The sequence below is a fragment of the Drosophila yakuba genome, chromosome 3R, assembly GCF_016746365.2.
Source record: "Drosophila yakuba strain Tai18E2 chromosome 3R, Prin_Dyak_Tai18E2_2.1, whole genome shotgun sequence".
Classification (NCBI taxonomy): Eukaryota; Metazoa; Arthropoda; class Insecta; order Diptera; family Drosophilidae; genus Drosophila; species Drosophila yakuba.
In genome coordinates, this window is record NC_052530.2 from 19,620,277 (window position 1) to 19,642,381 (window position 22,105).

General features: G+C 43.3%; 1 protein-coding gene and 1 long non-coding RNA gene across 2 annotated transcripts; both read right to left on the reverse strand.

Annotated features, from left to right (window-relative positions):
• Nucleotides 1-229: 229 nt before the first annotated feature.
• Nucleotides 230-2,069, reverse strand: LOC120321964. Its single transcript, XR_005561708.1, has 3 exons — nt 1,084-2,069; nt 460-795; nt 230-370 (listed from the first exon to the last, which is right to left on the reverse strand). It is a non-coding gene; the product is annotated as an uncharacterized LOC120321964 (long non-coding RNA).
• Nucleotides 2,070-2,561: 492 nt separating this feature from the next.
• On the reverse strand, nt 2,562-5,292 carry LOC6537560. The gene is made up of 4 exons (XM_002098070.3): nt 4,894-5,292; nt 3,953-4,801; nt 3,250-3,829; nt 2,562-3,145 (listed from the first exon to the last, which is right to left on the reverse strand). The coding sequence occupies exons 1-4, from the start codon at nt 5,202-5,204 to the stop codon at nt 2,651-2,653; spliced, it is 2,235 nt and encodes a 744-aa protein (XP_002098106.1). The 5' UTR covers nt 5,205-5,292; the 3' UTR covers nt 2,562-2,650.
• Nucleotides 5,293-22,105: the final 16,813 nt, after the last annotated feature.

A 22,105-nucleotide genomic window follows, 5' to 3' on the forward strand; every position in this document is an offset into this window, starting at 1 on the left:
AGATTTCTCTTGCACTCAATGGCCTCCCTTTTGATTTTTTGATGTGACTCAGCCCTGCCCCCATTCGGTGCACCGATTTAAATTAATTCCCCGGCAGATTACACCGCCATTACACCGACTTAATGTACACAGCAAGTTAACGATGTGCCAAGGCAATGCCATAAGTTTCGAGTCACTCTGGCATCCTTCGAATGCAATAAGTGCAAGTATATGTGAGGATATTCTTAAATTTTGATGTGCAATTAACTTATTAATGGTCACATGCATTCCTTCACAAGCCACTGTAATTTCAAATGATTATCTCTACTTCACTAATTGATAGGTTTCTCAGGGTTTGCTAGTAATAGCATACATATGTCCCCATACCGAGCTGTAAATGAAAATGAAATATTACTAAAATATTCAACCAGTGCTAAACTTGATGGGTTTTTTTAAGGAAAAAAAGCTACTCGGTCTTACTTCTCTTGCTCCTGTCGGTCAGTGCGAATAAATCCCACGGACTCCCCTCCGCCATTTAGCAGATACGTCGATTCGCTGGGAAAGCATTCATTAAACTGACAAATCCGGGAGAAACAAAGCGCGAAACTTGGCTGGCAGTGCGTAATTGACTTGCTGCTGAACCCCAGAAGCCCGATCCAACGGGGAATGCCTGATGGGAGTGCTAAAAGTTACGTCCTTGTCATAGTTCTATTTGTGCCCCCTCCAAGTCGAACGAGTCCTTCGACTTGTGGCCGCGTTGCGTTTCCTTCTTGACTTTTAATACTCTTGGTGAGGCATTTGGCAACATTCTTTCAACTGCAATGATATTTGAAATATGACAGAATGGACAATAAGATAATAGGTCCCTGCTAAAAGAAATCAAATAAAAATGTATGTGCATATGCATATTTCTAGAAAATATTTGTGTAATTTTTTGTAATTTTGTATTTCTAACTTTTTCTTTTCAATTTCTACTGATACTTAAGATATTATTGTAATTTCTCGTTTCCACTTTTACCAGCTGAGTAACGGGTATCTGATAGTCGGGGAACTGGACTGTAGCTTTCCTTCTTGTTTTTTATCTATTTTTCGGCGCTTACTTACGATAACTTTATGACTCTTATCGCTACAAATGTGCTTGTATCTGGGCACTCTCTGCGTATCTGCGTATCTATGTATCTGTATCTTTATTTCGCCAGCAAGTACATTCCGAGCTCGCCACATAAAAGTAAAGTGTAGCCAAGTTGATGCCATCGGGGGCTGCAAAGTGGGTGGTGGCTGGATGTGAATGGTGGTGGTGAAGATTCGGGGAGCAGAAGCAGGAAACCAGCTTACTTCTAAGTAACTTATGCCATAATTTTACCCGATCCCACAGCCCGACGAAGCCGAAAAACACTGGCCACACTGCCGGCGCATCGTAATCGCAAAAAGGAGTCGTCTGGCAAATATTATTTTTTATATTTATTCGACTTTTTTCGCCCTTGCTGCTTAATGTTTATTATGAATGTTACTCGTGAGCGTATTTAGTTAATTTTATTTCACACAAGAGAAGTCAGAAAAAGGGCGACCCCCGTTGGAATGTTGGCTCATCTTTTTTCTTTACTTTTCCCTCTTTACGGACTCCAGTAGAGTTTTGGCTGAAAATTAAGTTAACGCCATCAGTTGGGTCTATGAATGTGTTTCTGCGGCAGGGCAAATTAGAAGCCAAACATGTCGAAAAGGCAGCCGCTTATCTGCGTTAAGTAGATGAGAAAAGTTTGCGGCTCGGCGCGTTGATAAGTTGAGTTACCAGTGCACATACATACATACATCTTTCATGAGAGTTCCGGCGAAATGGGCCCGTGAACTCATATTCAGCCCCTCCACGTAAATTCCTGTAACCCCTCGATATAACACCCACTCCCAGGAACGTATCCAAATAGATATAGAAGATAGACACACATTACCTCAGGCGAACCGGCATATGCATTAATTTGTTTATACTCGCTGAGCTTTGGCTTTGCTAACAAGACGAACTTCTACTCATTGTTCAAGCAGCTTTCTTTAACCTCCCCCCAGTACACTGAAAACACGGATATATCTTGTTGAGAACAACTTTAAACAAAGTCTTCAAATAAAAAGCCCCCCCAAGTTAAAAATAGTTTGTGAGAAATTTGAAATATTTTCCCGATGCTTTCCGGAATTTAAACCTTTTATCTAGCAGTCACATAATGCCCACTGATGTTGTGTTTGCTATTGCGCTTTTTTTCGAGTGTATGCCCATTTTTGATGGCTTAGTAGACCAGTGTCAACGGCATTGGCTGTGGAGCTCGGAAGGCAGGAGTAGCCATGGAGAGTGTCATTAAACTGGCGACACTGTTGCCCAATCTCCGCTGCTTAAATGCAAACTGCTCAACTTTGTTGCACTCGCAGTGCACTGCAATGACCTTTGGTCGAGGTGTGCCCCCCGGAATTGTGGGCGTGGCTGCGGGGCAAACACGTTGTCAGCGACTTAATTAGATCTCTGTTTATACGAACGCGGCACTTTATGGCAAAGGTTTAAGGTGACCATTAGGTCGAACGACATTCCAAGCCCTCGAGAATGATAGGGACTAAGTGCGTTTAATGCTTTGAAAATATACTCAGAGTACAATGTTATGCAATTATAGTTGCTGGTGAAAAGGGCTACAAATTAGGGAGTTTTGTTCTTCTGCAGGTAGAAAAAGCGATTGCCAGGCCCTGGCAGAAAGACAGACTCTCGAAACTGGTCCAGATCGAACTTGTTGGGCTCGTAGACAAAGGCTTGCGGCTGTGCAGTTGGAGAAAGGTGCGAGTCCTTCGAAGTGTGCGATTCCCTCACTTCAGGCACTGCCGGCTGGTTCCAGCGAGCCAGCATTGCCCAGAAGTCGCCCTCCTCCTCCACCTCCTTCTTCTCATCGATCACCTCCGGAATGGATTCCTTGCTGGAGCTGGAGAACTTGGGCCGCACCTCCAGGCACTCCTTCCGCCGCGCAAAATCCTGCTCGATTCGTTGGACAATCGGTTGGCGGCGATCCTTGACCACCTGACACAGATTCTCGCCGTGATGGAGGTTCTCATTTATGTAGTTATTTCGACGCACTATCATGTCCACTTCGAACTCCTGGTCGATGCTCAGCTCACATTCCCGGAAGTCGGCGTATAGAACCTTCGGGTAGGAATGTAAGTTCAATACTTTGTTCAAAGTGATCTTCAGTACCCTTTGCACAACGGTGACTACACTCAGTGACTCTTGTTAAGGTTTATACCTACCCGTGTGTTCTTTTCCAGGGATCTCAGTATTTGATTCCCCTGTGAGTTGCCTATGTTAATGGCGGCCATTTCCAGGCTTATCAGAGGAGTGTGACTGCGCAGGAGGATTCCTATGTCCCGGGCAAAAGAGCCCTGGGTGGTGTTGATCCCGGAGATGTTGAGGGCCCACACATGGGGTGTGCCGATAATGCACGTGATGAGCGAGTGCAGGGCCAATTCATTAAGCGGATTGTGAGCCAGGCCCAGATACTCCAAGACCCCAACCAGCGATTGGCTCAATGCCTCGCCCAGCACAATTGCAGAATTGGCGCCCAGTTTATTGTGCTCCAGCTGGATGATGCGGTACATCATTGGGCGCTTCAGCAAGTAGGACAGACCTTCGCTGCACTCATCCGTCATTTGATCGAAGCCAAAGTCCACCTCTTCAAGGGTGTCTAGGCTCTGCAAAGCGCGGGCCAGGATGCGAAACTTCTTCATGCTCAAGCGACTGTTCCGAAGCCTGAAGGTCTTGAGGTTCGGTAAGCATCTCAGTCCTCTGCTGAGACGAACCATGTCACCGTCTGAGAACTTCATATACCGGCTGTAAGGGGGATAAACATTATAATCACCTTCTCATTTTAAGCTCATCGCTCGTAGATGATGCATCTCTGATTCCATGTATCGATGTAGTTTCTTTAGATAACTTTCTCATGTGAGAGCTTACCTGTGATAGTCCTTTACATTAGGCGGTCCCAAGAACTCCAGCGTCAAAGACACCATATTTCCAAAATAGCGCACAAATCCGAGATCGATGTGATGGCAGTGGGCATCCGGGTAGTCATAGCGCTTGATCCGCTCCAGCATCAGCTGCTTGTTGCGCTGGTCCGGTTTGGTGTCCTCGTCATCAAGTACTTCTGGTTCAACGTTTATACTGAACACGTCTCGAATGGGCGGCTCCTTCTTCTTTTTCTTCTTTTTCTTGGCCGAGGGATCCGGGTTCTTCAGAGCGTCCAGTTTCTCCTGGCGACTCTTCTTGCGCTCCATGCGTTCCTCCCGTTTCCTGGCAATGATATCCCTAGCCTGCTGCCGGTTGGCATTGCGTTGACGTCGCGCATTCCGGCGAAGTGTGTCCTCGTCCTCGGTTTCCGCGCGCCAGAAGGTAATAGCAGCCTCGCTGCTGGAACTACTGGACTTGTGCTCCTCCTCGCCCTCGTCGTCTATATCCGTATCCGGCTCATCACTGGATATCTCCTCCTCGTCGGACGACTCCGAGGATATATCCTCATCGGGCTCGCTCTCTAAATGCTTAACAAAAGCATAGTCGGGTAGTGCCTGCAACTTGCGGATGTGCATGGAGCTGACGTACTCCCAAACAATTTCAGCCAACTGAGCAAGCCTTCTTTGCGGCTTCACGTTCACTGGACAGGACTCCACCTGCTCCACAAACTTCCGGCTCACGCCCTCCGACTTCCAGTCGAACTCGTTCCAGCGCTTCAGGTGCAACGTTTTGTCCAAAGTCTTGCTCAGTACGACGCGTCGCCAAAAGCGCTGGTCCTCGATCAAATAGCATTCCCTTCGGCAGTATAAAGCTCATTAGGGTTTCTTGCCATTGCAAATAACGATATAACTATACAACAATATACTTGTACACCTCCTAATACCTACCTCAAAGATAGCTCCACATCTAGGGCGTCGTAAAATATCCTCATAAGCTGCGGACTCGCCTGCAAAGTGGGAGATATGCCCCGAATGCCCAGTTTGGCCAGACTCTTGACGCTCAGATTAACCAAAGTGTCCAAGTTTCCCTCAATAAAGGCCTCCGCAAAAATCTCGCGATTCCGTTCGCTGTATAGGTTCAAAGTCTGGCGAGAAGGCTTGAACAGCTCATATGTGGCCAGCAGGAGGGGATCGCTGGGAGCCCGGAACTTCTGGGCATAGTGCGGTTGCACAACCTCCTCATCTTCTTCAAAGTCCATGTGGAGCTATTTTTGAGTAGCTCCTTTGTGGGGTTTGTTCGTTGGACGGAAGTCTTTTTTTGAAGTTTGTTTCTGAAAGTGATCGATAAGTTTCATCTAACTTTTAACGAATCTAGTATAGGAAGTGCCTTAGTCTTCATACTCTAAGTACAATATTTTACATTTCACCTAACTCACGTACTTCCGCTTTAAAAACTGTTCGGTTTTCATTTAAAACACTGTAATTCCCGACCTGTGTGCGTAAGCAATGTTTACAATGGCTAATTTAAGAAAACTCGCCTGGGATATTTTCCACTTGAGGCGCTCTTTAAGCGTTTGCTAATATTTGCTGCTAATGTCTCACAAGCACTTGCCAAGCACTCGAAGCAAATTTAAATTAAGCTAACCTAATTGAGAAGCGGAGAGCAGTTTCTTTTTGTGGCCAGCACCACTCCACTTCACTCCACTCCACTCCGAACGCCCCGTTCCGTTTGGGCCAATATTCTGCGCTTTGTTTTGATGGCGGAGCTGCCATGAGCTTCACCTTGCCGGCTATTTTTCTACCTAATGAAATAAAAATAGATGTTGTTAGAGCTGGGTGCCTTTGTGCCTGGATCGGAGATGGCCTCCAGTTTGACAGTGGTTTCCATAGTGCATGCAGTTGAGTGGCTCTTGCCGTTGCAAACAAAGACGCTGCACTTGAGGAAAGCAAACGACTTTGCAGCAATTTTTTTATTGACCAGGGAAAATTAAATATTTATATTAATTTTTAACTTCTTTTAATTACAAACTGTTGATAAGTTGTAATATTCTTCCGTAAGATCTACTTATCTTCCTTCCTACCTATGTGGGCAATATTCTCGTATGTCTGATTTCGACTTCATTTAAATAATCGTATAATTATTTATTTAGTTTTAAAGTTGTTAGGAAATCATTTAGCACGGTGTGCACCTACAGCATTCCTGCCTTTGTGAATGTGTTCCACTTTGAGTATCTCTTCAGAGCAAGTGGAGCTCCATGGTCCCCAGCTCCCAGTACAAATTAAGTGCATGCCAGGACGAAATTCGCCATCCATCCCACTCCCACCACTACGCAGCACACACAGGACACAACCATCCACATTGTTCGTCCTTTTCTGGGAACGACAACTGCATTGCTAAGTGGAAGTTCGACCATGACTTTTGCTTTCGCTTCGTCAATCACCTTTTTATCTGGAAGGACATTACCAAGCCAGCTCAACTCGGATTCGGTCTTACCAACTTGTCCTTCCTCTCATGTCCTTGTGTGTGTGCCAAAATTTATTACAACCTTTGGGAATTCTTTTAAGTAGTTACTCGATTCAAAATAATTTTCCATTTATCACTGTGATAACAAAACAGTTTCGCCCCAGCCGCAAACCAGCGCGAAAATGGCAAAATAACCTCCGAAGCAGCGGACATTATGAGTGGGTCGCTGTTAGCTAGTATATACTGCCAGTGGGTGGATAGGGTATGAATGGGGTGGTTGGGGTACAAGGGCGTGACAATGGCTTGGCCAAAATAAAGTGCTCCTCGCAAATCTCGCTACCGTGTTGTAGTCGTCCTGGGAGTTAAGAGCTGAAGACTGGCTGCGGTCGTTAGGGAGTTCGCCTTGTCGGTGGCCACTGGCTCTAATGATAAATGCCGGGCAGCAGGTGATTTAAAATAATTTTGGCCAGCGCGCGAAAGGAATTTGTTGCTGCCGCTGTTGCTTTCAAATTTTTTAAATTTACGAGCTGCCGTCCGTCTCACGGCAAACTTCTGACATTCCCCCAAGGCAAAAAGGCCAAAAAGTGGGCGCGATTGCTTAACAGACTTGTTTGCAATACTGGCCTCAGGGTCGATCTAAGCTTCACAAATAGAAAAAAAAAAATTTAACTTTCAGTCGCGACACGATGGTGTTTCCCTTCTCTGGTTTCTCGGATGCCGTAGAAGAGTTTTCCCGAATCTTTGCTTTTGCATTTGCTGCCCTTTCTAAGCATTTTTGGCTTGTTGACTTACAAAGCCCACGTCAGAGGCAGAAGTACTTGGGTAGGATATGGGGCTCCACTCGCAGGTGAGTGTGCAGGTGTGCAACTCGGGCAGACGCCATGCATCTTTCATGGCTGCGGCTCGAAGCCTTCATTTGTATTCGAGCCAACTTTGATGAACTAGTCCGGCATTGCGGTGTGCACTTAGGGAAAGCTACAATACTCTTTTTTCCTATTGGAATATAACACCTAAATGTATCGAACTTGTAAGATATCTTTACATCTTTTCTAGCAAAAGTGCCTCAATTCACTTTTCTTAAATCAGTTGGATACAATATCCATTACTTCGGCTGTGCGAAATAAGAATACTTAACTGTCAATAATTCTGTTAAAGCTTAAATATCTAAAATAAACGATGGAAACGCATTTTTGAGAAAGCAGTAGTTAAGTAACATTTTCAGCGTTCTAAGTTAAACTTTTAAGCGAAAGCGAGAAGCTACTGCGAGAATTATGTACACGGCCCATTGGGCAGCGCGTGTTGCGTCATTGAGCACACAGGATCTGCAGGATCCAGGATCCTAAGATGCGGAGAGCAACTGGACAGACCAGAGGGAACCCGGTGCATTTGCATAACTCACAAAGTTTCCAGGCAAATTCGTTGTTTTTGGCAGTGTTTACTATTTTTCCGAGACTTCCCACTTCCCTTTTATTAAGTAATCATTTTAGGGGGCACATGTTTTTCATGCTCGAGTCCTAGGAATTTGTGCGTTGTCCTCTGACCGGCACCTCAAATATTTGATAAGGCTTAGAGGGCTGCTCTACCAAGTGCTGATATTGGTTTATAACTGCATTGAGTCGAGTGCTCGATAAATAGCTCTCGAGTCGTAGATGTAAGTGATGCTTTGTTTACGCAGCTCCTTGTCTGCCCAAACCCTTCATTTCGGCTATATTTTGCCGTGTTTAACATGCTTTCTATGCAGATTGTTATGGGTTCTCACTTGCGCACTGTGGGGAAACAGGGACCCTTTGCAACTCGACATAAAATCTAACGACATCGGAGCCGTTCGATACTGGGCTGTCGGCAACATTTACATACTTTCGCAGGGAATTAAAATTCAGCCAAAAACAAAGGGACAAAACGAAAAGAATCCATGGAAAATGGCCAAAGTTTAGCATAAAGTTTTGCCGCTTTACATGCAAAACTTGCAATTGGCAGTGGCCGAGGCAAACATGTTTGCCATCCCGGGACTGGAACTGCTGCTGCAACAAAGTTTCCGTAAGCCGATAGGGTTCTTTGTTTTAACGACTTAGTTTGCGGTCGGTCGAGGCTTTTGCCGCTTCAACTGCGAAGTCGGCGAAGTTCCACCGATTCTCGCTTGTCACTCCAAACCCGATCGAACTCCAAATGCGCCAAGTGGACAATTGAAAGGTGAGTCCCATTGGAGAAATAACAATATTTTGCGAGCTAACGAAGAATTTCGTAGCATTTATGAAAAGTTCAGGTTCATTCAGGTAAGAGGGAACTGGTAATGTAAATTAAAATGGTGCCTTTTATTGTTACATGTAACCGCAGAAATTGTAAATGCATTTCTTATAGACCTGGCTGCACTCCCCTTTGATGTAACTTTCCTCACCTGGCTAATAAGCGAGCATGTTCCGCTTGAACGTGCTTTGGGGTTTCAAGGAAGTGCCATGTTGTAGTTAATTTCAAGCGCTGCTAGAGACAGGTGCATGTGTACCTGCAAACAGAGTCACATGTGGTGATCTTTTTTTTTATCATCAAACCAACATAATCTCCTTAGCCGCAGCGCATTTGAAATGTCATGCTCATGTCCGTTGTCCTCATTGCTGTTTTGTTCGGGACTCCACTGATGAGAGTCGCAGAATACCAGCTGACGCACACCGAGAACGCGAACAAGGACGAGGACGAGAATACAGAAGGCTCTGTGGGCACAGTTGCGGTCAGAATTTTAGGTGAGAAAATACTATCATTCTTCATCTTACCTACATACTTTCCACTCCTCTACTTGGGAAATTATAATTTAAGTTTTGATAGCCAAATTGGATTGAGTGCAACAAAATCATAACAATTGTGCAAAAGTCTATGTACATTTCAAATGATTTGATCAGTTAAAAGATTAAAGGTGAGGTTAAACATTAAATACTTTCAGACAATTTAAATAAATTTTAAATAATATTTTCAGCCTCGGTTGTTTGTTCGATTGCATTTGCGAGAGTGCAAGAGTGCGAGAGTGTGTGTTTGAGGGAAACTGTGCTAGCGTAGTTGGGGCTTTCAATTAAAATTTCAACGTGCACGTAACAACTTTTATTGAAATTACGATTGCAGGCAGGTGCGCACACAGTCGTAGAAATGGCGGGGGAAAGGTGGCAAAGGGGGGTAGAGCGAGAGCATACGCACACACCCAAACCCACACACCCACACACGCTGCAGCGTCCAGTGGCATCGCATACTTTATGGCATACTTTTGAGCGCACTGCAGATGACACAGGCATGCCATACGCGCTGGCATTTGTAAAACACGGCTCTAATGAAGCCCGAATCCGGTTGGCACAATCGGTCTGGTATTCAAAAGACGAAAGCGCAACACGCTCTCGGGAAAATGAAGTGAGAGCCCATGCACCGAGCGAAACTAAGCAAGCCGTAATTTAAAGGACTCACATTGGCATTCTGAGATGCCTTGTTTAAAGCTGAAGTTGCATTTCGATGGTGAACCATACGTAATGTAAACGTTAAAGCTTATGCAAAATAACTATTAAAAGTTACTAACAGTAAGCCCTGCATTCTTTTAGATATATTTCTTTAAAACAAAGGGATGGTTTTCGCCTCCTCCTTAAAAAACAGGTGTAGTTTTATAATTCAAGGCTAATTGTTAAAATATTTTGGATTATGAACAGATATACTGAGAGGATTTTTCACATGATTTAAAATAGTTTGATTGTATATTTTCAAATCGTAAATTTTTTTTAAAGAATAATAAAGGTAATTTTAGGTCGCATGAGCAGAAATTCGAACTGGGAAGCATTATCAGCGACCATTAATTATGCGGATATTTGATTAATGTGGTCGCACAGGACAACACATTGGGCAGTCGAGGGTTCAAAGTGAAAGAAGGACTTGCGGAAAGTGCGGATACGAGTTTGCAGAAAATGAACTTCAACTGTCACAATAAAACTTGCCATTCTTCTCGCTTCCTATTCATGTATTCACATAATCCAAAATGAAAAATAGATTTCACCGAAAATTTCACTGCGCAAAATGCTGACAAGGACATTCGAAGGGGGTGGGCCATTGGGTAGTTAGTTTGCTGTCCGTTGGCTGGCTGAGTAGTTGGCTGCTCCGGCGAGGTTGTTACATCAGCTAAATGGTTAAGCGCACTAGCCGAAGTCTGAGTGGCCAAAAAAAAAATGCTACAAATTTTATATAAAAAACAAAAAGGGCTGCAGACCGGCGACTGATCTAAATGCTCTCGAAATTGCTGTTGGTTTTTGCTTTCGCCGTGGCCCCATTTTACGCAATCCGCTTGGGCCAGCCACATTGCTCTTTCTGGAACGAGTGACTTTGCTACATGACAATGAAAGTCTGCATTGCTTATAAAAGGCCTTCACTTGAGAGACTTTACAGAATTGTTATTAGGTTTGCATGAATGCAGTAACAATTAATAAATCTCACTGACTAAATTCTTTAGATTGCCTTAAGTGAATTAATTTAATGAAGCTCAGATATATTTTTATATTTTATATCAGAGCAGAGAAAGGGGGAACTTTATTGACTTCATTATAGGTACGGAATAAAGCAAGCTTATAAAAACGTAATATATTTTTTAAGTATTCATATTCACGCTTAGAATAATAATAACAAAATTGTTCTGCAGAAATAAAAGTTTGCAGATTGGCATTAAAAGTGCACTGCTGAATAAAAGTTTGAACCAAAGTATATGTCTTAAACCAGTTCCTGAAATAAACTTTTATTATTTTTATTTCTAGATTCGGCTTATTGTTTTTTTAAACCAAAGACGTACCATTTTATACCAGTAAGTGCATTTCCAGCAGGACCAAGAACGCAGACTCGATTTCATGGCCTTGTTTTTGTCGGTTTTGGTGCTTCGTTTCGGAAATTGTCATTTCAGTATTCTGTGTTCGGTGTTTCCCAGTTCTGCTGATTTTTTGCTGTTTCCGCACATTCCCAGCTTCGTTCTTCGTTCGATTTTTCCCGTTTTTTTGGTGATGCCACCACCCAATATCCACCCACGGCCCACCAATCGGTCCATTTGGTTGACATTGCTGAATTAAACCAATCACTACTATTTTCACACTTAACTTGCAATTTGCATAAAATATTACCCAAGACCCAACAGTCAAGCAGCCGTCGTCGAGAAAAGATTGTGAGTGGGGCGGAAGAGCGGGCGAAATGTGGGCGGCAACCTTCGATGGGTGGCGATGCGGTGCAGGGGGGCAGGACCAAGGGTCCTTGCAAATACGCAACCATTGACAGTTGTGTGTGAATTTATTTTATTCCTTTATGTGTATTTTACGATCACACACGCTCACACTCGCGCATTTGCATTGAAAACGTATTTCGTGCATTTCCCCCACAGAGCGAAAAATATGTGTGGCCTACTCTTATTTCTTCTTGGCGCTCTTCCTTCAGACTTTTCACTTTTTTACTTTTCACTTTTACCCGCTGAAAGGACTTGAGGAAACATATGAGCTTTGCTCACTGGTGGACACCTTGTAAAATGGGTACACTGCGTTTTTGTATACACCTTTTAGGGTGCCTAAAAATAACTTCAAATAATACAATTTAATACAAAAAGTGTCAAAAATGTCGACGGTACGATTCTTTTTGCCAAACCCAGTTTATTTCGTGTGCAGTCATTAACGCGAATGGTGCCCAAACTGCAAACTGGAAACTAAATACTAGAAACTTAACTAAACTGAACTCGAAACAAAGCCTCACGCTACATTAAGCAAATGGGTTAGACGCACTTGCAGGGAAAACAGGCTCAAATGTGCGGAGTGGGTGCTCCCAGACAAAGAATCCTTTGAGGGTCCGGTTCGCGCCCAGGACATTAAATGCCCGTTTTGCACATGTCCAAAACAGAGAATCGACTCCGTCCTTACGGGCCTGCGTTCCGCTTTTTGCGGAAGTTGTTTGTGGCCCGTGCTCTTTTGCCATAGACAAAGGTAGAGTGCGTATGTTTGGGGATTCGGATCCGGAAATTTGCATTTGATGTCCGCTTTCGAGCCACGACGTCGAGCAGTTTGTGGCACTTATTCCTGGAATCCATTGAGAGCTGTTCAGCATAAGTCCCTCCTTACGCGAAAGTGGAGCACATAATCTGCCTTAGCAAGGACTCAAATTGTAGGAATAATACTAAAACTAGATCTTCCAGAAATTAAAAAACAACTTGTTGGAATAAAGCAGAAACTTTTAAGAATTTAATGGTATCACTTATTATTCATTTAAAATTTGACCAAATAGATAGTTAATTGTTTAAACGACTAAGGCCAAATGTGACATGGAAAGGATATAAACATGTTTCCCCATTGACCACATTGAAGAAATTCTTAAATTTGTTGCAACAAGTGAACCAGTAATAGCACTAGATTAGTCGTTATTTACTTTATGTACTTAATAGCGCAGGAAAAGCATCATTAAAATGCAAAAAAAGGGCTGGTCTGAGTTGATGTCGAGCGCTGTTTAAAATGTTGAAAATGGCGTTGTTACACTTACATGCACTTCACTACACCCGCTCACATACTCACTCACACACTCACATGCCAAGCGAGGAGCTTTGGCATTGTGTTAACAAATACACTTAGGCAAACACATAATTTCGAGTATTTAACTAAAATAAACAGGATGTAAAACATTTTATTGCGTGCGCTGCCCCGCAGCGGCAAAAGCATCGCTTTGCATTTTAACATGGAACACTGCACCCTCATCCACACTCACACTCGCACATACTCACACTCACACTTACACTCACACCCACACTCACACCCACACTCACAACCACACCCACGCGCACACCCACACATACACTGAGTCAGACAATTGCACTCACACACGGGCACACACTCGCCATTTGCATTTTAGTCACTTGCACTTTTGGCTGAAATGGCGATGGTGCGTTCAAAGAGCTCAAAGCCACTGAGCCTGCATCACCATCTGCATCTGTATCTGCATCTGTATCTGTATCTGCATCTGCATCTGTATCTGTGTCTCCACATCTTCTCCGTCTGCATCTGCATCTGCATCTCTATCTGCAGCTGCAGCTGGCCACGATGTCTGTCTGCCAGTCAGTCAGTCTTTGCTGTTCGCCATCTCCCCACGCCTCTTTTGGCGCCACGCCCTCGGCTGGCTGGCAGTTATGCACATTTCCATTTGCAATTGTTATTTCCTTCTTTGTGCGCATGCATACTCGTACGTATGGCCAAAAGCGTTTTGCTGCTCGCTCTGCGCCACACTGAGCAAAATCCGGCAATTTCATATATTCATTTCTGCGCTGTATTGATATTGGTGGGAAGAGTCAGTTCTTTCGCAAAAAGGTGGGAAGTCTGTAAACAAATTAAATATATTTTTAAATCTAATAACCTAATTAAATTAACTGCCTTAAAATATTTAATTGAATACATAAGGTACATATATAAAGGGAATTTTAGCAAGTGAAAGATTTTACAACATTAATTGTTTTATCCCTTTATAATGATAGAAACACGAACGTTTATAAGAAATGAAGATATTTATTATTTCTGAACTAGATTTGCCCAATTTTATTGAATCTGTATTCAATATATATATATAATTATTTAGGGAGTCTTTTATCTTCAATTTTTTCTGAGTGCACAATATGCCGCTTTAAGAGCACGCGTAAATCCTCATAAAAACTTGGCATGTAGCTAATTAAAAGAGCTGTAAATTACGCGTCTGTGTGTGCGTCTAAGCCAAATGTAAATGCAAACGTTAACTGGAGAACGGTCACCTTAATTAAAATGCAAAATTTTGCACTTTTCGCCGTTTTGTGCTGCATTTGCATTAAAAGCGGCTCGGAACCCCTGACGACATCGCTCCCCAACTGCCGTGCAATTTATTTGCCTTCTACTTTGCACGTGGACCGCTGCCTTCGAATCGAGTTTTATTTTGGGGACGTTTGTTTTTTATTATTTATAAAATTGTCCAGCTCCCATCGCTCCTGTCCTCTGCTCCAAAATTTTGCGAGTTCGGTGGCTGCGGTCTGAGTTCGTTTCGCGTACGAAGAGAAGCTGCTGCAATATTCACAATTAAAAAGCTCAACACAAAATTTACATTGTCGCTTGATGGTCTGGTGGGTAAAACTCCATTCCACGGACCGGCAGCCGAAACAGACATCATCATCATTGCCACAGTCATCCTCAGCCGCAGGGATGCGTGGTCTTGGCCGAAAATTGGCATCGAGCACTGTTGGAGGGCAGGAGTTCCTTGTAAGGATGTTGTAAAATATTTACGCATACGTTTTTGGAGATAATATTTTATTAAGAAGTGTCGTATGTTTTTTGCAGCTAACAATAGCTTATCAACTTTTAAAATGAGCGCCTTTGCCCTTGCAAAAATATTTCCATCACCTTTCAGGTGCAATTACATATGAATATTTCCCTTTCCCAAGGTAAATCCAATTCGAATTCGCGCCCTAAGAGGAACCACTATTTTCTCCCACGGCTGTGAGTTTGGGGCACCATAAAATTGTAACGCCACTTTATGCGTTTTATGCTTTATGATCACAAATGAGTGCACACAATTCACCAGACAGACTTTAACTGCATGAGAGTGGGTGTGTGTGCAAGTGTGTGTGCGAGTGTGTCTGCGAGTGTGTGTGAGTGTGTGGCTGAGTGGTGCAACTTTTATGCATGCTCACATAGAATTTGATTATGCCACGCTTGGCATTTGCACTGCCCTCATTTTTTGTGTTGCGTAAATGCTGAACTTTTTAATTTTAATTGTTAAAAGCTTTTTTGCTACCGTGGCCCAGCGGTGGTCAGCGGTGGTCACTCGGCCATCCTTTCTCCTCCAATCTTTGGCCATAAAAATTAAGCAACTTGAATGCATTTAATGCCACTGAAAAGTTCCCACACACAGTTCATGGCTTCATAGTGCAACAGTTCTCCTTGCCTGATAAATTAAACAACAGAAGCGCACTCACTGCGTCCACTGGCCAGTTGTGCCTCCAATTCTGCCGTTAAACTTTCGCCTGGCCATAAAGCATGCCCCGCCCCCCTCCGCCCCTCCTGCAGCACCTGCAACTCGAAACGGGACTGCATCTGAGTCCGAACTCGAATCTGGCTCGTGGCATATTTAAGCGGCGCGGTGCCTGCATTGCCGTCCATAGATAAATGGTCGGCGCGTTTAATATGAAAAGTTATGGTAAAGGCAATTAAAATCTGACCAGCGAGTGCGGCTCTTTAAGAGCAACAAAAGTCAAATACTTTTCGCTGGAAATCTGATATAAATCCGTCATGGCGTGGATTTTTTAACCAGATGCAGCACGTCGCACAACTCTGGAAAGGAGTCCCTTCTGGATTAAATCGGTGTGGCGACTCTTAACAAGTTGGGAGTGGTGCTTGTTTATATTTGTCACAGAGTCGTTCCTTCTGGTTTTACCAAGATAAGTCTTATAAAAGAATAAACCTAAAGTCAAGGATTAACTTGCTATTTATGATGATGTACGTATGCATTTGTATTTTTTTTGTATTATTTTTAAATCGTCTAACTAAAATATAAAGTGCAATTTCAGTTTAGAGCGTTATTTCTTACACAACCAATTATGTTAACTTAATTAGAACAGTGTATAAGTTAAGTCCCCTGTCGTCGACTAGGTGTAATTAAATTATTTTAAATGCATTTATCTTATTTCAGGCACATGGCTGTTAATCTTCTCGCTTATGGGATACATTTGAAGTGCTTTGCTTGGTGTAAACCATTGCCCGCTTTTTGGGGCCGTTCACTTGGTGTTCTCTTGTTGTCATAATTATGTTGGCATCCCTCATTGGCATTCATAACTAATAACTACACGAACACAATGCACCCAGCCCAACCCCTGCACACTAATACCCTGGCACATTAAGGATCACACATGGTCGGAAGGCGCGTGCTTACAAAATTCGTAATCCTTTAACAAGCCAAGCAACTTCCGCTCTCACATTTGGCTCTTGCGCACGACTCCCTCTGTTTTGGCATCGCTCCTCCGGCTGTCATTGTCTTTGTCTTCGGCCTCATCATCGCATAATTAATCTTCAAAAAATCATCAGCCGTCGCAGGCATTAATCTTTGTTAAAACGTTTCACGCAACTTTTAGTCCATTGTTACACATACGCCGTGTGAGCCGCATACAAACGAGGCGGAGGCGAAGGCGAAGTCGAAAGCGAAGCAGCCCTCCATTCTGCGTTTCATAATTCTGCAGCTCTGCTTGCCATCGTAGTATCGCAATTTAATTTGTGCTGCCAGGCGTGCTTTGTTTTTATTCTGTTTTTTTTTACTAATTTCTTTTGACAAAGGTCTTAAAGCTTAAATGCGAAGCAAGTTGCGAAAACAAAGAGCATTTAAGCGATTTTTATGGCTGGCATATGCAGTCGATGCGACGGAGTCAACGGAGTTCACTCGACTTCACTGGGCTGCAATGATAAATGATATGTCCCCGGCATCATAATAATGCAACTGTTGAAAGGGCGCGAAAAAGGGTGTTGTCAGCATCTTTTCTGGCTGCCCCCTTGTGTGTGTGTGTGTGGTTGTTGGTTGTGTGTGTGTGTGTGTGCCCATTATAATAGAAAATAAATGAATGATATGTTTCTGACACGTCGCTGCTGTCATTGCTCCCACTTCCACTTCATTTTTACGTCTCACGTCATCGTCTTTAAGTTTCGCAGCTTGGCAGCAACACGCACACGAGTCAGTTAAAAAGAAAAGCCATCTTTTGGCATTGACAAGCAGCATCTGCAACAACAACGGACTCAATCTCCTGCTCTTCATCATGCTCAATTTGCGCGAATTGTGTTGTCTTGTCTTGTTTTCTGTCTGCCGCCTTGTCTCGGCCCTTTGTTCGCAGATTTCCCCCCACCCCCACACTTCACCTTCTTCATCCCCGATCTTTCCGACAATTGATTTAAATATTTTTGACACTTGTGCCAGATAATTGCTAACATTAATCATGGCCCGGCAGCTGTCTCTCGCGCTCACACTCACTTACACGCTCGTTTGGGCTAGGAAATTCGTGAATTATAGCTGACTTCTGCCAAATCAAACATTTCACCTGATTAAACTAAGGGAATACAGGCACTATAGAAAACTGCAGACAATGGACAGATGATTTTTAATAAGAATAGTATACCAGGTTGTATTTATAACTTTATTAATCACGTAATCAGAAGAGTATTCCAGATTGTATTTACAACTTTAGTAGTCAGAGTTTATTATATTTAATATAATATATTTATATAATATATTTATGTAATATTATATTGTAATATGCTTAGATTATAATAACATCGAAATAGTATTTCTTTAGCCGGAAGCTATACGGTTTATTAAATATTATACTTTAATCTGCTTGGATAAATAATATTTGTTTACAGGCATTACTTCAGTTTGTTGGGTTATTGGTTGTATTAACCAGAATCCATTTGGATGAATGGAATTTAAGAGAATTCCTATCTGCACCTCTTCTCAGAATTCCCAACCAACTGCCGCCGTTTCGCCTTGACCTTTTAAGCCCTCGATGGCGGCAATTAGTCGCAGGTCTCCGACTATCCGACTTCAATCTGCCGGCAATCTGTTCACCGCTTCGGTTGCCACCTCGTCAATTTATCACTAAATCAATCAAAAGCCTTAGGCAAAGTGAGATGCTTTCTCCGCCCCTTTACATGTGTTGATGCACAGCCATAAGTGTGGGCGTGTGTGAGTGAGTGAAAAATGCCGGGGAGCAGGTCCTGGGAGGGGAAGGGAAGTAGGTCCTTCGCTGCACTTGCTGCCTTTGATCGCTTACCGTGAAAATTTATTTGATTGCCTGCTATAAGCAAGTTCGGCTAATATGATACAAGCCGATCGGCTGCTGGAGCTGCTAGTCGCATAGCGAATGACTAATGCCAGCTGTGCACTGAGAAAATCAAGTGTTGTTTTATAAACCAATGCAAAGAATTAAAAAAAGGAAACATTTAGTCCTTTAGTCATATTTATGAAGAAAAAAACGCTAAATCGGATAACATTAATGTGAATAGTTAGCACACCATAAACTACTCACACATTTAGCTTAAATTTGCTATTAACAATATGCAGATTAATGTAACTTTTTTAGATAAATTTGAATATTATCTTTGTGCTTCCTATTTTAAATCTGATTTTTTCCCAGTGTGTGAGTGTTTGTGTGCTGGGGCGGTGACGAGGGCGGGGGCGTGGCTGTCGTCGCTGTTAGTTGAGCTTTATTAACTGTCTGTGGAGCTCTGCGAAGTACACAAGGCCAGCGGCGAGAAGGGCGCGCAATCTCGGCAGGGCATCTCTATGGCCTGGCTTTAGATTCTGGCCCTACTTCTGGTGCCGGATTCTGGGATTTGGGAACCGGGATTCCTGTCCGCTCCCGTGGACTGTGCCTCGTGGACGAGTCACGGGTGTGTTTGCCGGCCAAATTGCTTGTGATGAAGACAGTCAAGCGTCAATCAGTCAGCCACTGACGTTGGCAATGGCAATGGCAATGCCTCTGAGCCTGACTGATTCGAATTCGGATTCCCTGTCTCTTTTCTGCCCCATCCTACCATCTCTTTCGCGGCGTCCTGCGCCCGTCTCTTTCGGCCTTTCTTCTTCTGTCTCAGTCGGATTCGCAGTCGCAGACACCGTTTCCGTCGTCTATTTGTGCTCCGTCCGATGTCCTTCTGGCTGTCAGTTAACATGCCTTTTGCGTTTGCCATCTCGGAGCTGCACTGTTTGGTAGTTGGTGGTAGAAGGGGCTGTAGAAGGGGCGTGGCCGGTCCATTGGTCTGGTCCATTGGCCGTCTCGTCTCTCGTGGAGAGATAATCACTTTGGGAAATTGCTCATGAATGATTTGTTGGCATAAATCAATTTGATTGATGAGCGTCAATATACTTATATGCCGCTTTGATGTGGGCAATTCCAATACAGCGAGCCCACGCACACATGAGGGTACAAGGGCACACACAGCCAGACTAAAGCCTCGTCTATAACTGCGGTGAAGACGTTAGCAATCGAAGTGATTTAATATAATAATAATATTAACCCTAAACATAATTAACAAAATCAGTAGTTTGTAATTTAAAGCACAAGGCTAAAGGCGGTATACCATATCCCATGTTAAACTAATCTTCGACTAAAAAACTATCTTGCTTATATTCAATTATTAATCTTAGATTCTTTCTAGCTTATTATTGTGACTATTGGTGTTTGTAGGAGGGATTTCAGATTTGAGGGAGCAAGCAACTAATTGATCAATTAAACATCAATTGCTTGGCCATCGAGCTGCGGGTCTGGGCTGTTCTTTGATTTTTACTTTCCACATTTACTTCCTTCAGGGCTGCTCTTCTCAGTGTCAGCAAATGGAAGGCGGGAGCTAGGTGGGTGCCCTTCATAAAGCAAGAAACTGGTGGAAACTTTTCGCTATTTCAACTTGAGTTGTTATGACACTTTTAATAACTTTATTATTGCATTTACATAGTAGTAGCAGGGCACGCCAAGAGCGACGCTACCGCCGCCAACTTGTCCTGGTTAAGTGTGTCGAGCGAGTCCTGGTTTCTCCACAACCACATTTTTCCCGCTTTCCACCCTGCTTTCCACACAGGCTGCATATGTTGGGGCTTTCCTTGAGGAGTGTGTTTGTGTGCGAGTGTTTCTTAGCTGTCTACGCAATTAAAAGTTTAATATAATTAAATGGTTTTATGACTTTGACTGTGCACCGAGTGCTGCAGTCTCTGGCTCCCCTTTTCCTTCACACACAGCAAAAAAAAAAACCGTTTTCAACTTTAAAAGAATCATTTAACTTGCTGAAGATATAGCTAAGTTACAAAAAAGCAGAAACAAAAATATAGTAAGTATACTACAAATAATACAAGTTGCTAGCGGTTCAATATGACTTTTAAATGTTTTTATACAATTTTAATTATACAATTTATATTTGTACTTTTATTGAGTGTCTCCTCAATGTTTAGCCAATTTTTGTATTCAATAATAATCAATAAAAAGTTTGTTGCCGTGCAATTTGAACTGCCCTCAGACACGTTTCTACCAGCAGCGTCTTAGGAAGCTGCCTGGTAAACACGTGCACTTTAAAATCCCCCAAAGCAAATAACAAGCTGATAGCAAACTGGAGCAAACCCCCCCCCGCCCCGCACCGGCCCCCGCTCGCCCTGGGGGTCCCCCATAGTGATTAAGCCATCAAAGTTTGCTTTCGACACGCAGCATTAACGCTTCGACTTTGCTTAGCTGTGAGCTTTCAGCTGTGAGCTGTGAGTCCTCCGACTGAGAGCCAAGAGCCAAGTGCAGTGCGGATGTCGGGTGCCCAATAATTACTTGGCCAGCGTGAAGTTTTGGGCAGACATCAGCAGAAATTGGCGGGCAGGATGATCAGGAGCAGGATGTTGCGACTGGGCAAAAAAACTCAGTCGCAATGCGCTGTTTTGCCAAGTCGATCGAAGTCATCGCCGTCGTTCCTGTCGATACACAACCACCTTCAGCAGATGGCCACTGACATCGGGGGGCGTTGGCCATTAACGACCACGCCTCCATTCACATGAGGCAGCAAATTGCCTAATTTATAAAGTAAGAGATTTGGAACATTAAATGCGGCTTGAATGTGCTCACACTGTCAAAGTTGACACATTTATTGAGTGTACTTACTTTAAGCTATTAGGAAACTTTCTTTTTTTTATCGATGCGCATCATTGTTCTTATTTTATTTTTATAATTTATATTTTTATAATTTCAACATTAGGTATTATGCTATTTTGATTCTGTTTTGTGTCTTTTCAACGTCCATCAACTCCATAGCCGCTTCAGTCTAATCTCTGTAATTATTTAAATGTTTCAGGCTTCGTGTTACCCGATGTCTATTTCGATCCCTTTCAGCTGCATGACCCAAATATTTCACCCATTTGCAATATTAGAACTGGGAAATCTACCGCAGAATGCAAAAGGAAATTCTGGGAACCAACAGCCGGCTGGGAGCGAAAGCGATTGTGCCGTCAAAAAAATGCTACACAAATCATGCGTAATATAAATTAATAGCTATCAACTCTTAAATTTCGGCAGCATTTTAAAATCGGGCTCCTGGGCCTTTTGGACAGCCAGCCACCCGCCGTTTCATGGCAAATTAGTAGCTCGTGGGCATTTTAATTGCGTCCAGGGGCGGTTTGGGATGTTTGGGGTGCTGGGGGTTGGGGTGTTGGGTCCGGTGATTTGGGACAAGGGGCGGCGGCTATGAGCGTCAAAAAATAAATTCAAAATGAATTCATTTGTACCCTTTTCAAAGCCGCATAAAAGAAGGCTAAGACGCGGCACGCGGTCCCCAAATGACTTAACTCATTTAATGTGGCTCTAATGGGATACAATTTAAATTTAATTGATTTGCCCGACAAGCTTTTTATGGCCGCAGGAATTTCTCTAAATTAAAAATGCCATCTTCCCTTGTGTCCGTAAAAATGCGAAGCGCTTTAAAGGGCGCCAAGATTAATTCATGTTTTCTGCTCACCATATTGATTAAATATGCGGAGCCACGCTGCTGGCTCAAACAGTGCCTGACAACAGTTTGCTCGCATTTTGCGCTCTTTGCACTGGCTCGCTGATTTATTGGTTTAATGCACCCACCAGCGGCACCCGCATAAACAGGGCGCAACAAACCGCAGCGGGCGGTGGGCGGAGGGTAGAACGTGGCAAGTTGGGAC

Excerpts from the sequence above, each read along its gene's own strand:
- LOC6537560 (XM_002098070.3), bottom strand. The coding sequence starts at position 5,204 with ATGGACTTTGAAGAAGATGAGGAGGTTGTGCAACCGCACTATGCCCAG. Across the intron at positions 3,830-3,952 it reads AATGTAAAGGACTATCACAG|CCGGTATATGAAGTTCTCAG; the intron begins GTAAGCTCTCAC and ends TCCCCCTTACAG. Across the intron at positions 3,146-3,249 it reads CCCTGGAAAAGAACACACGG|GTTCTATACGCCGACTTCCG; the intron begins GTAGGTATAAAC and ends TCCTACCCGAAG.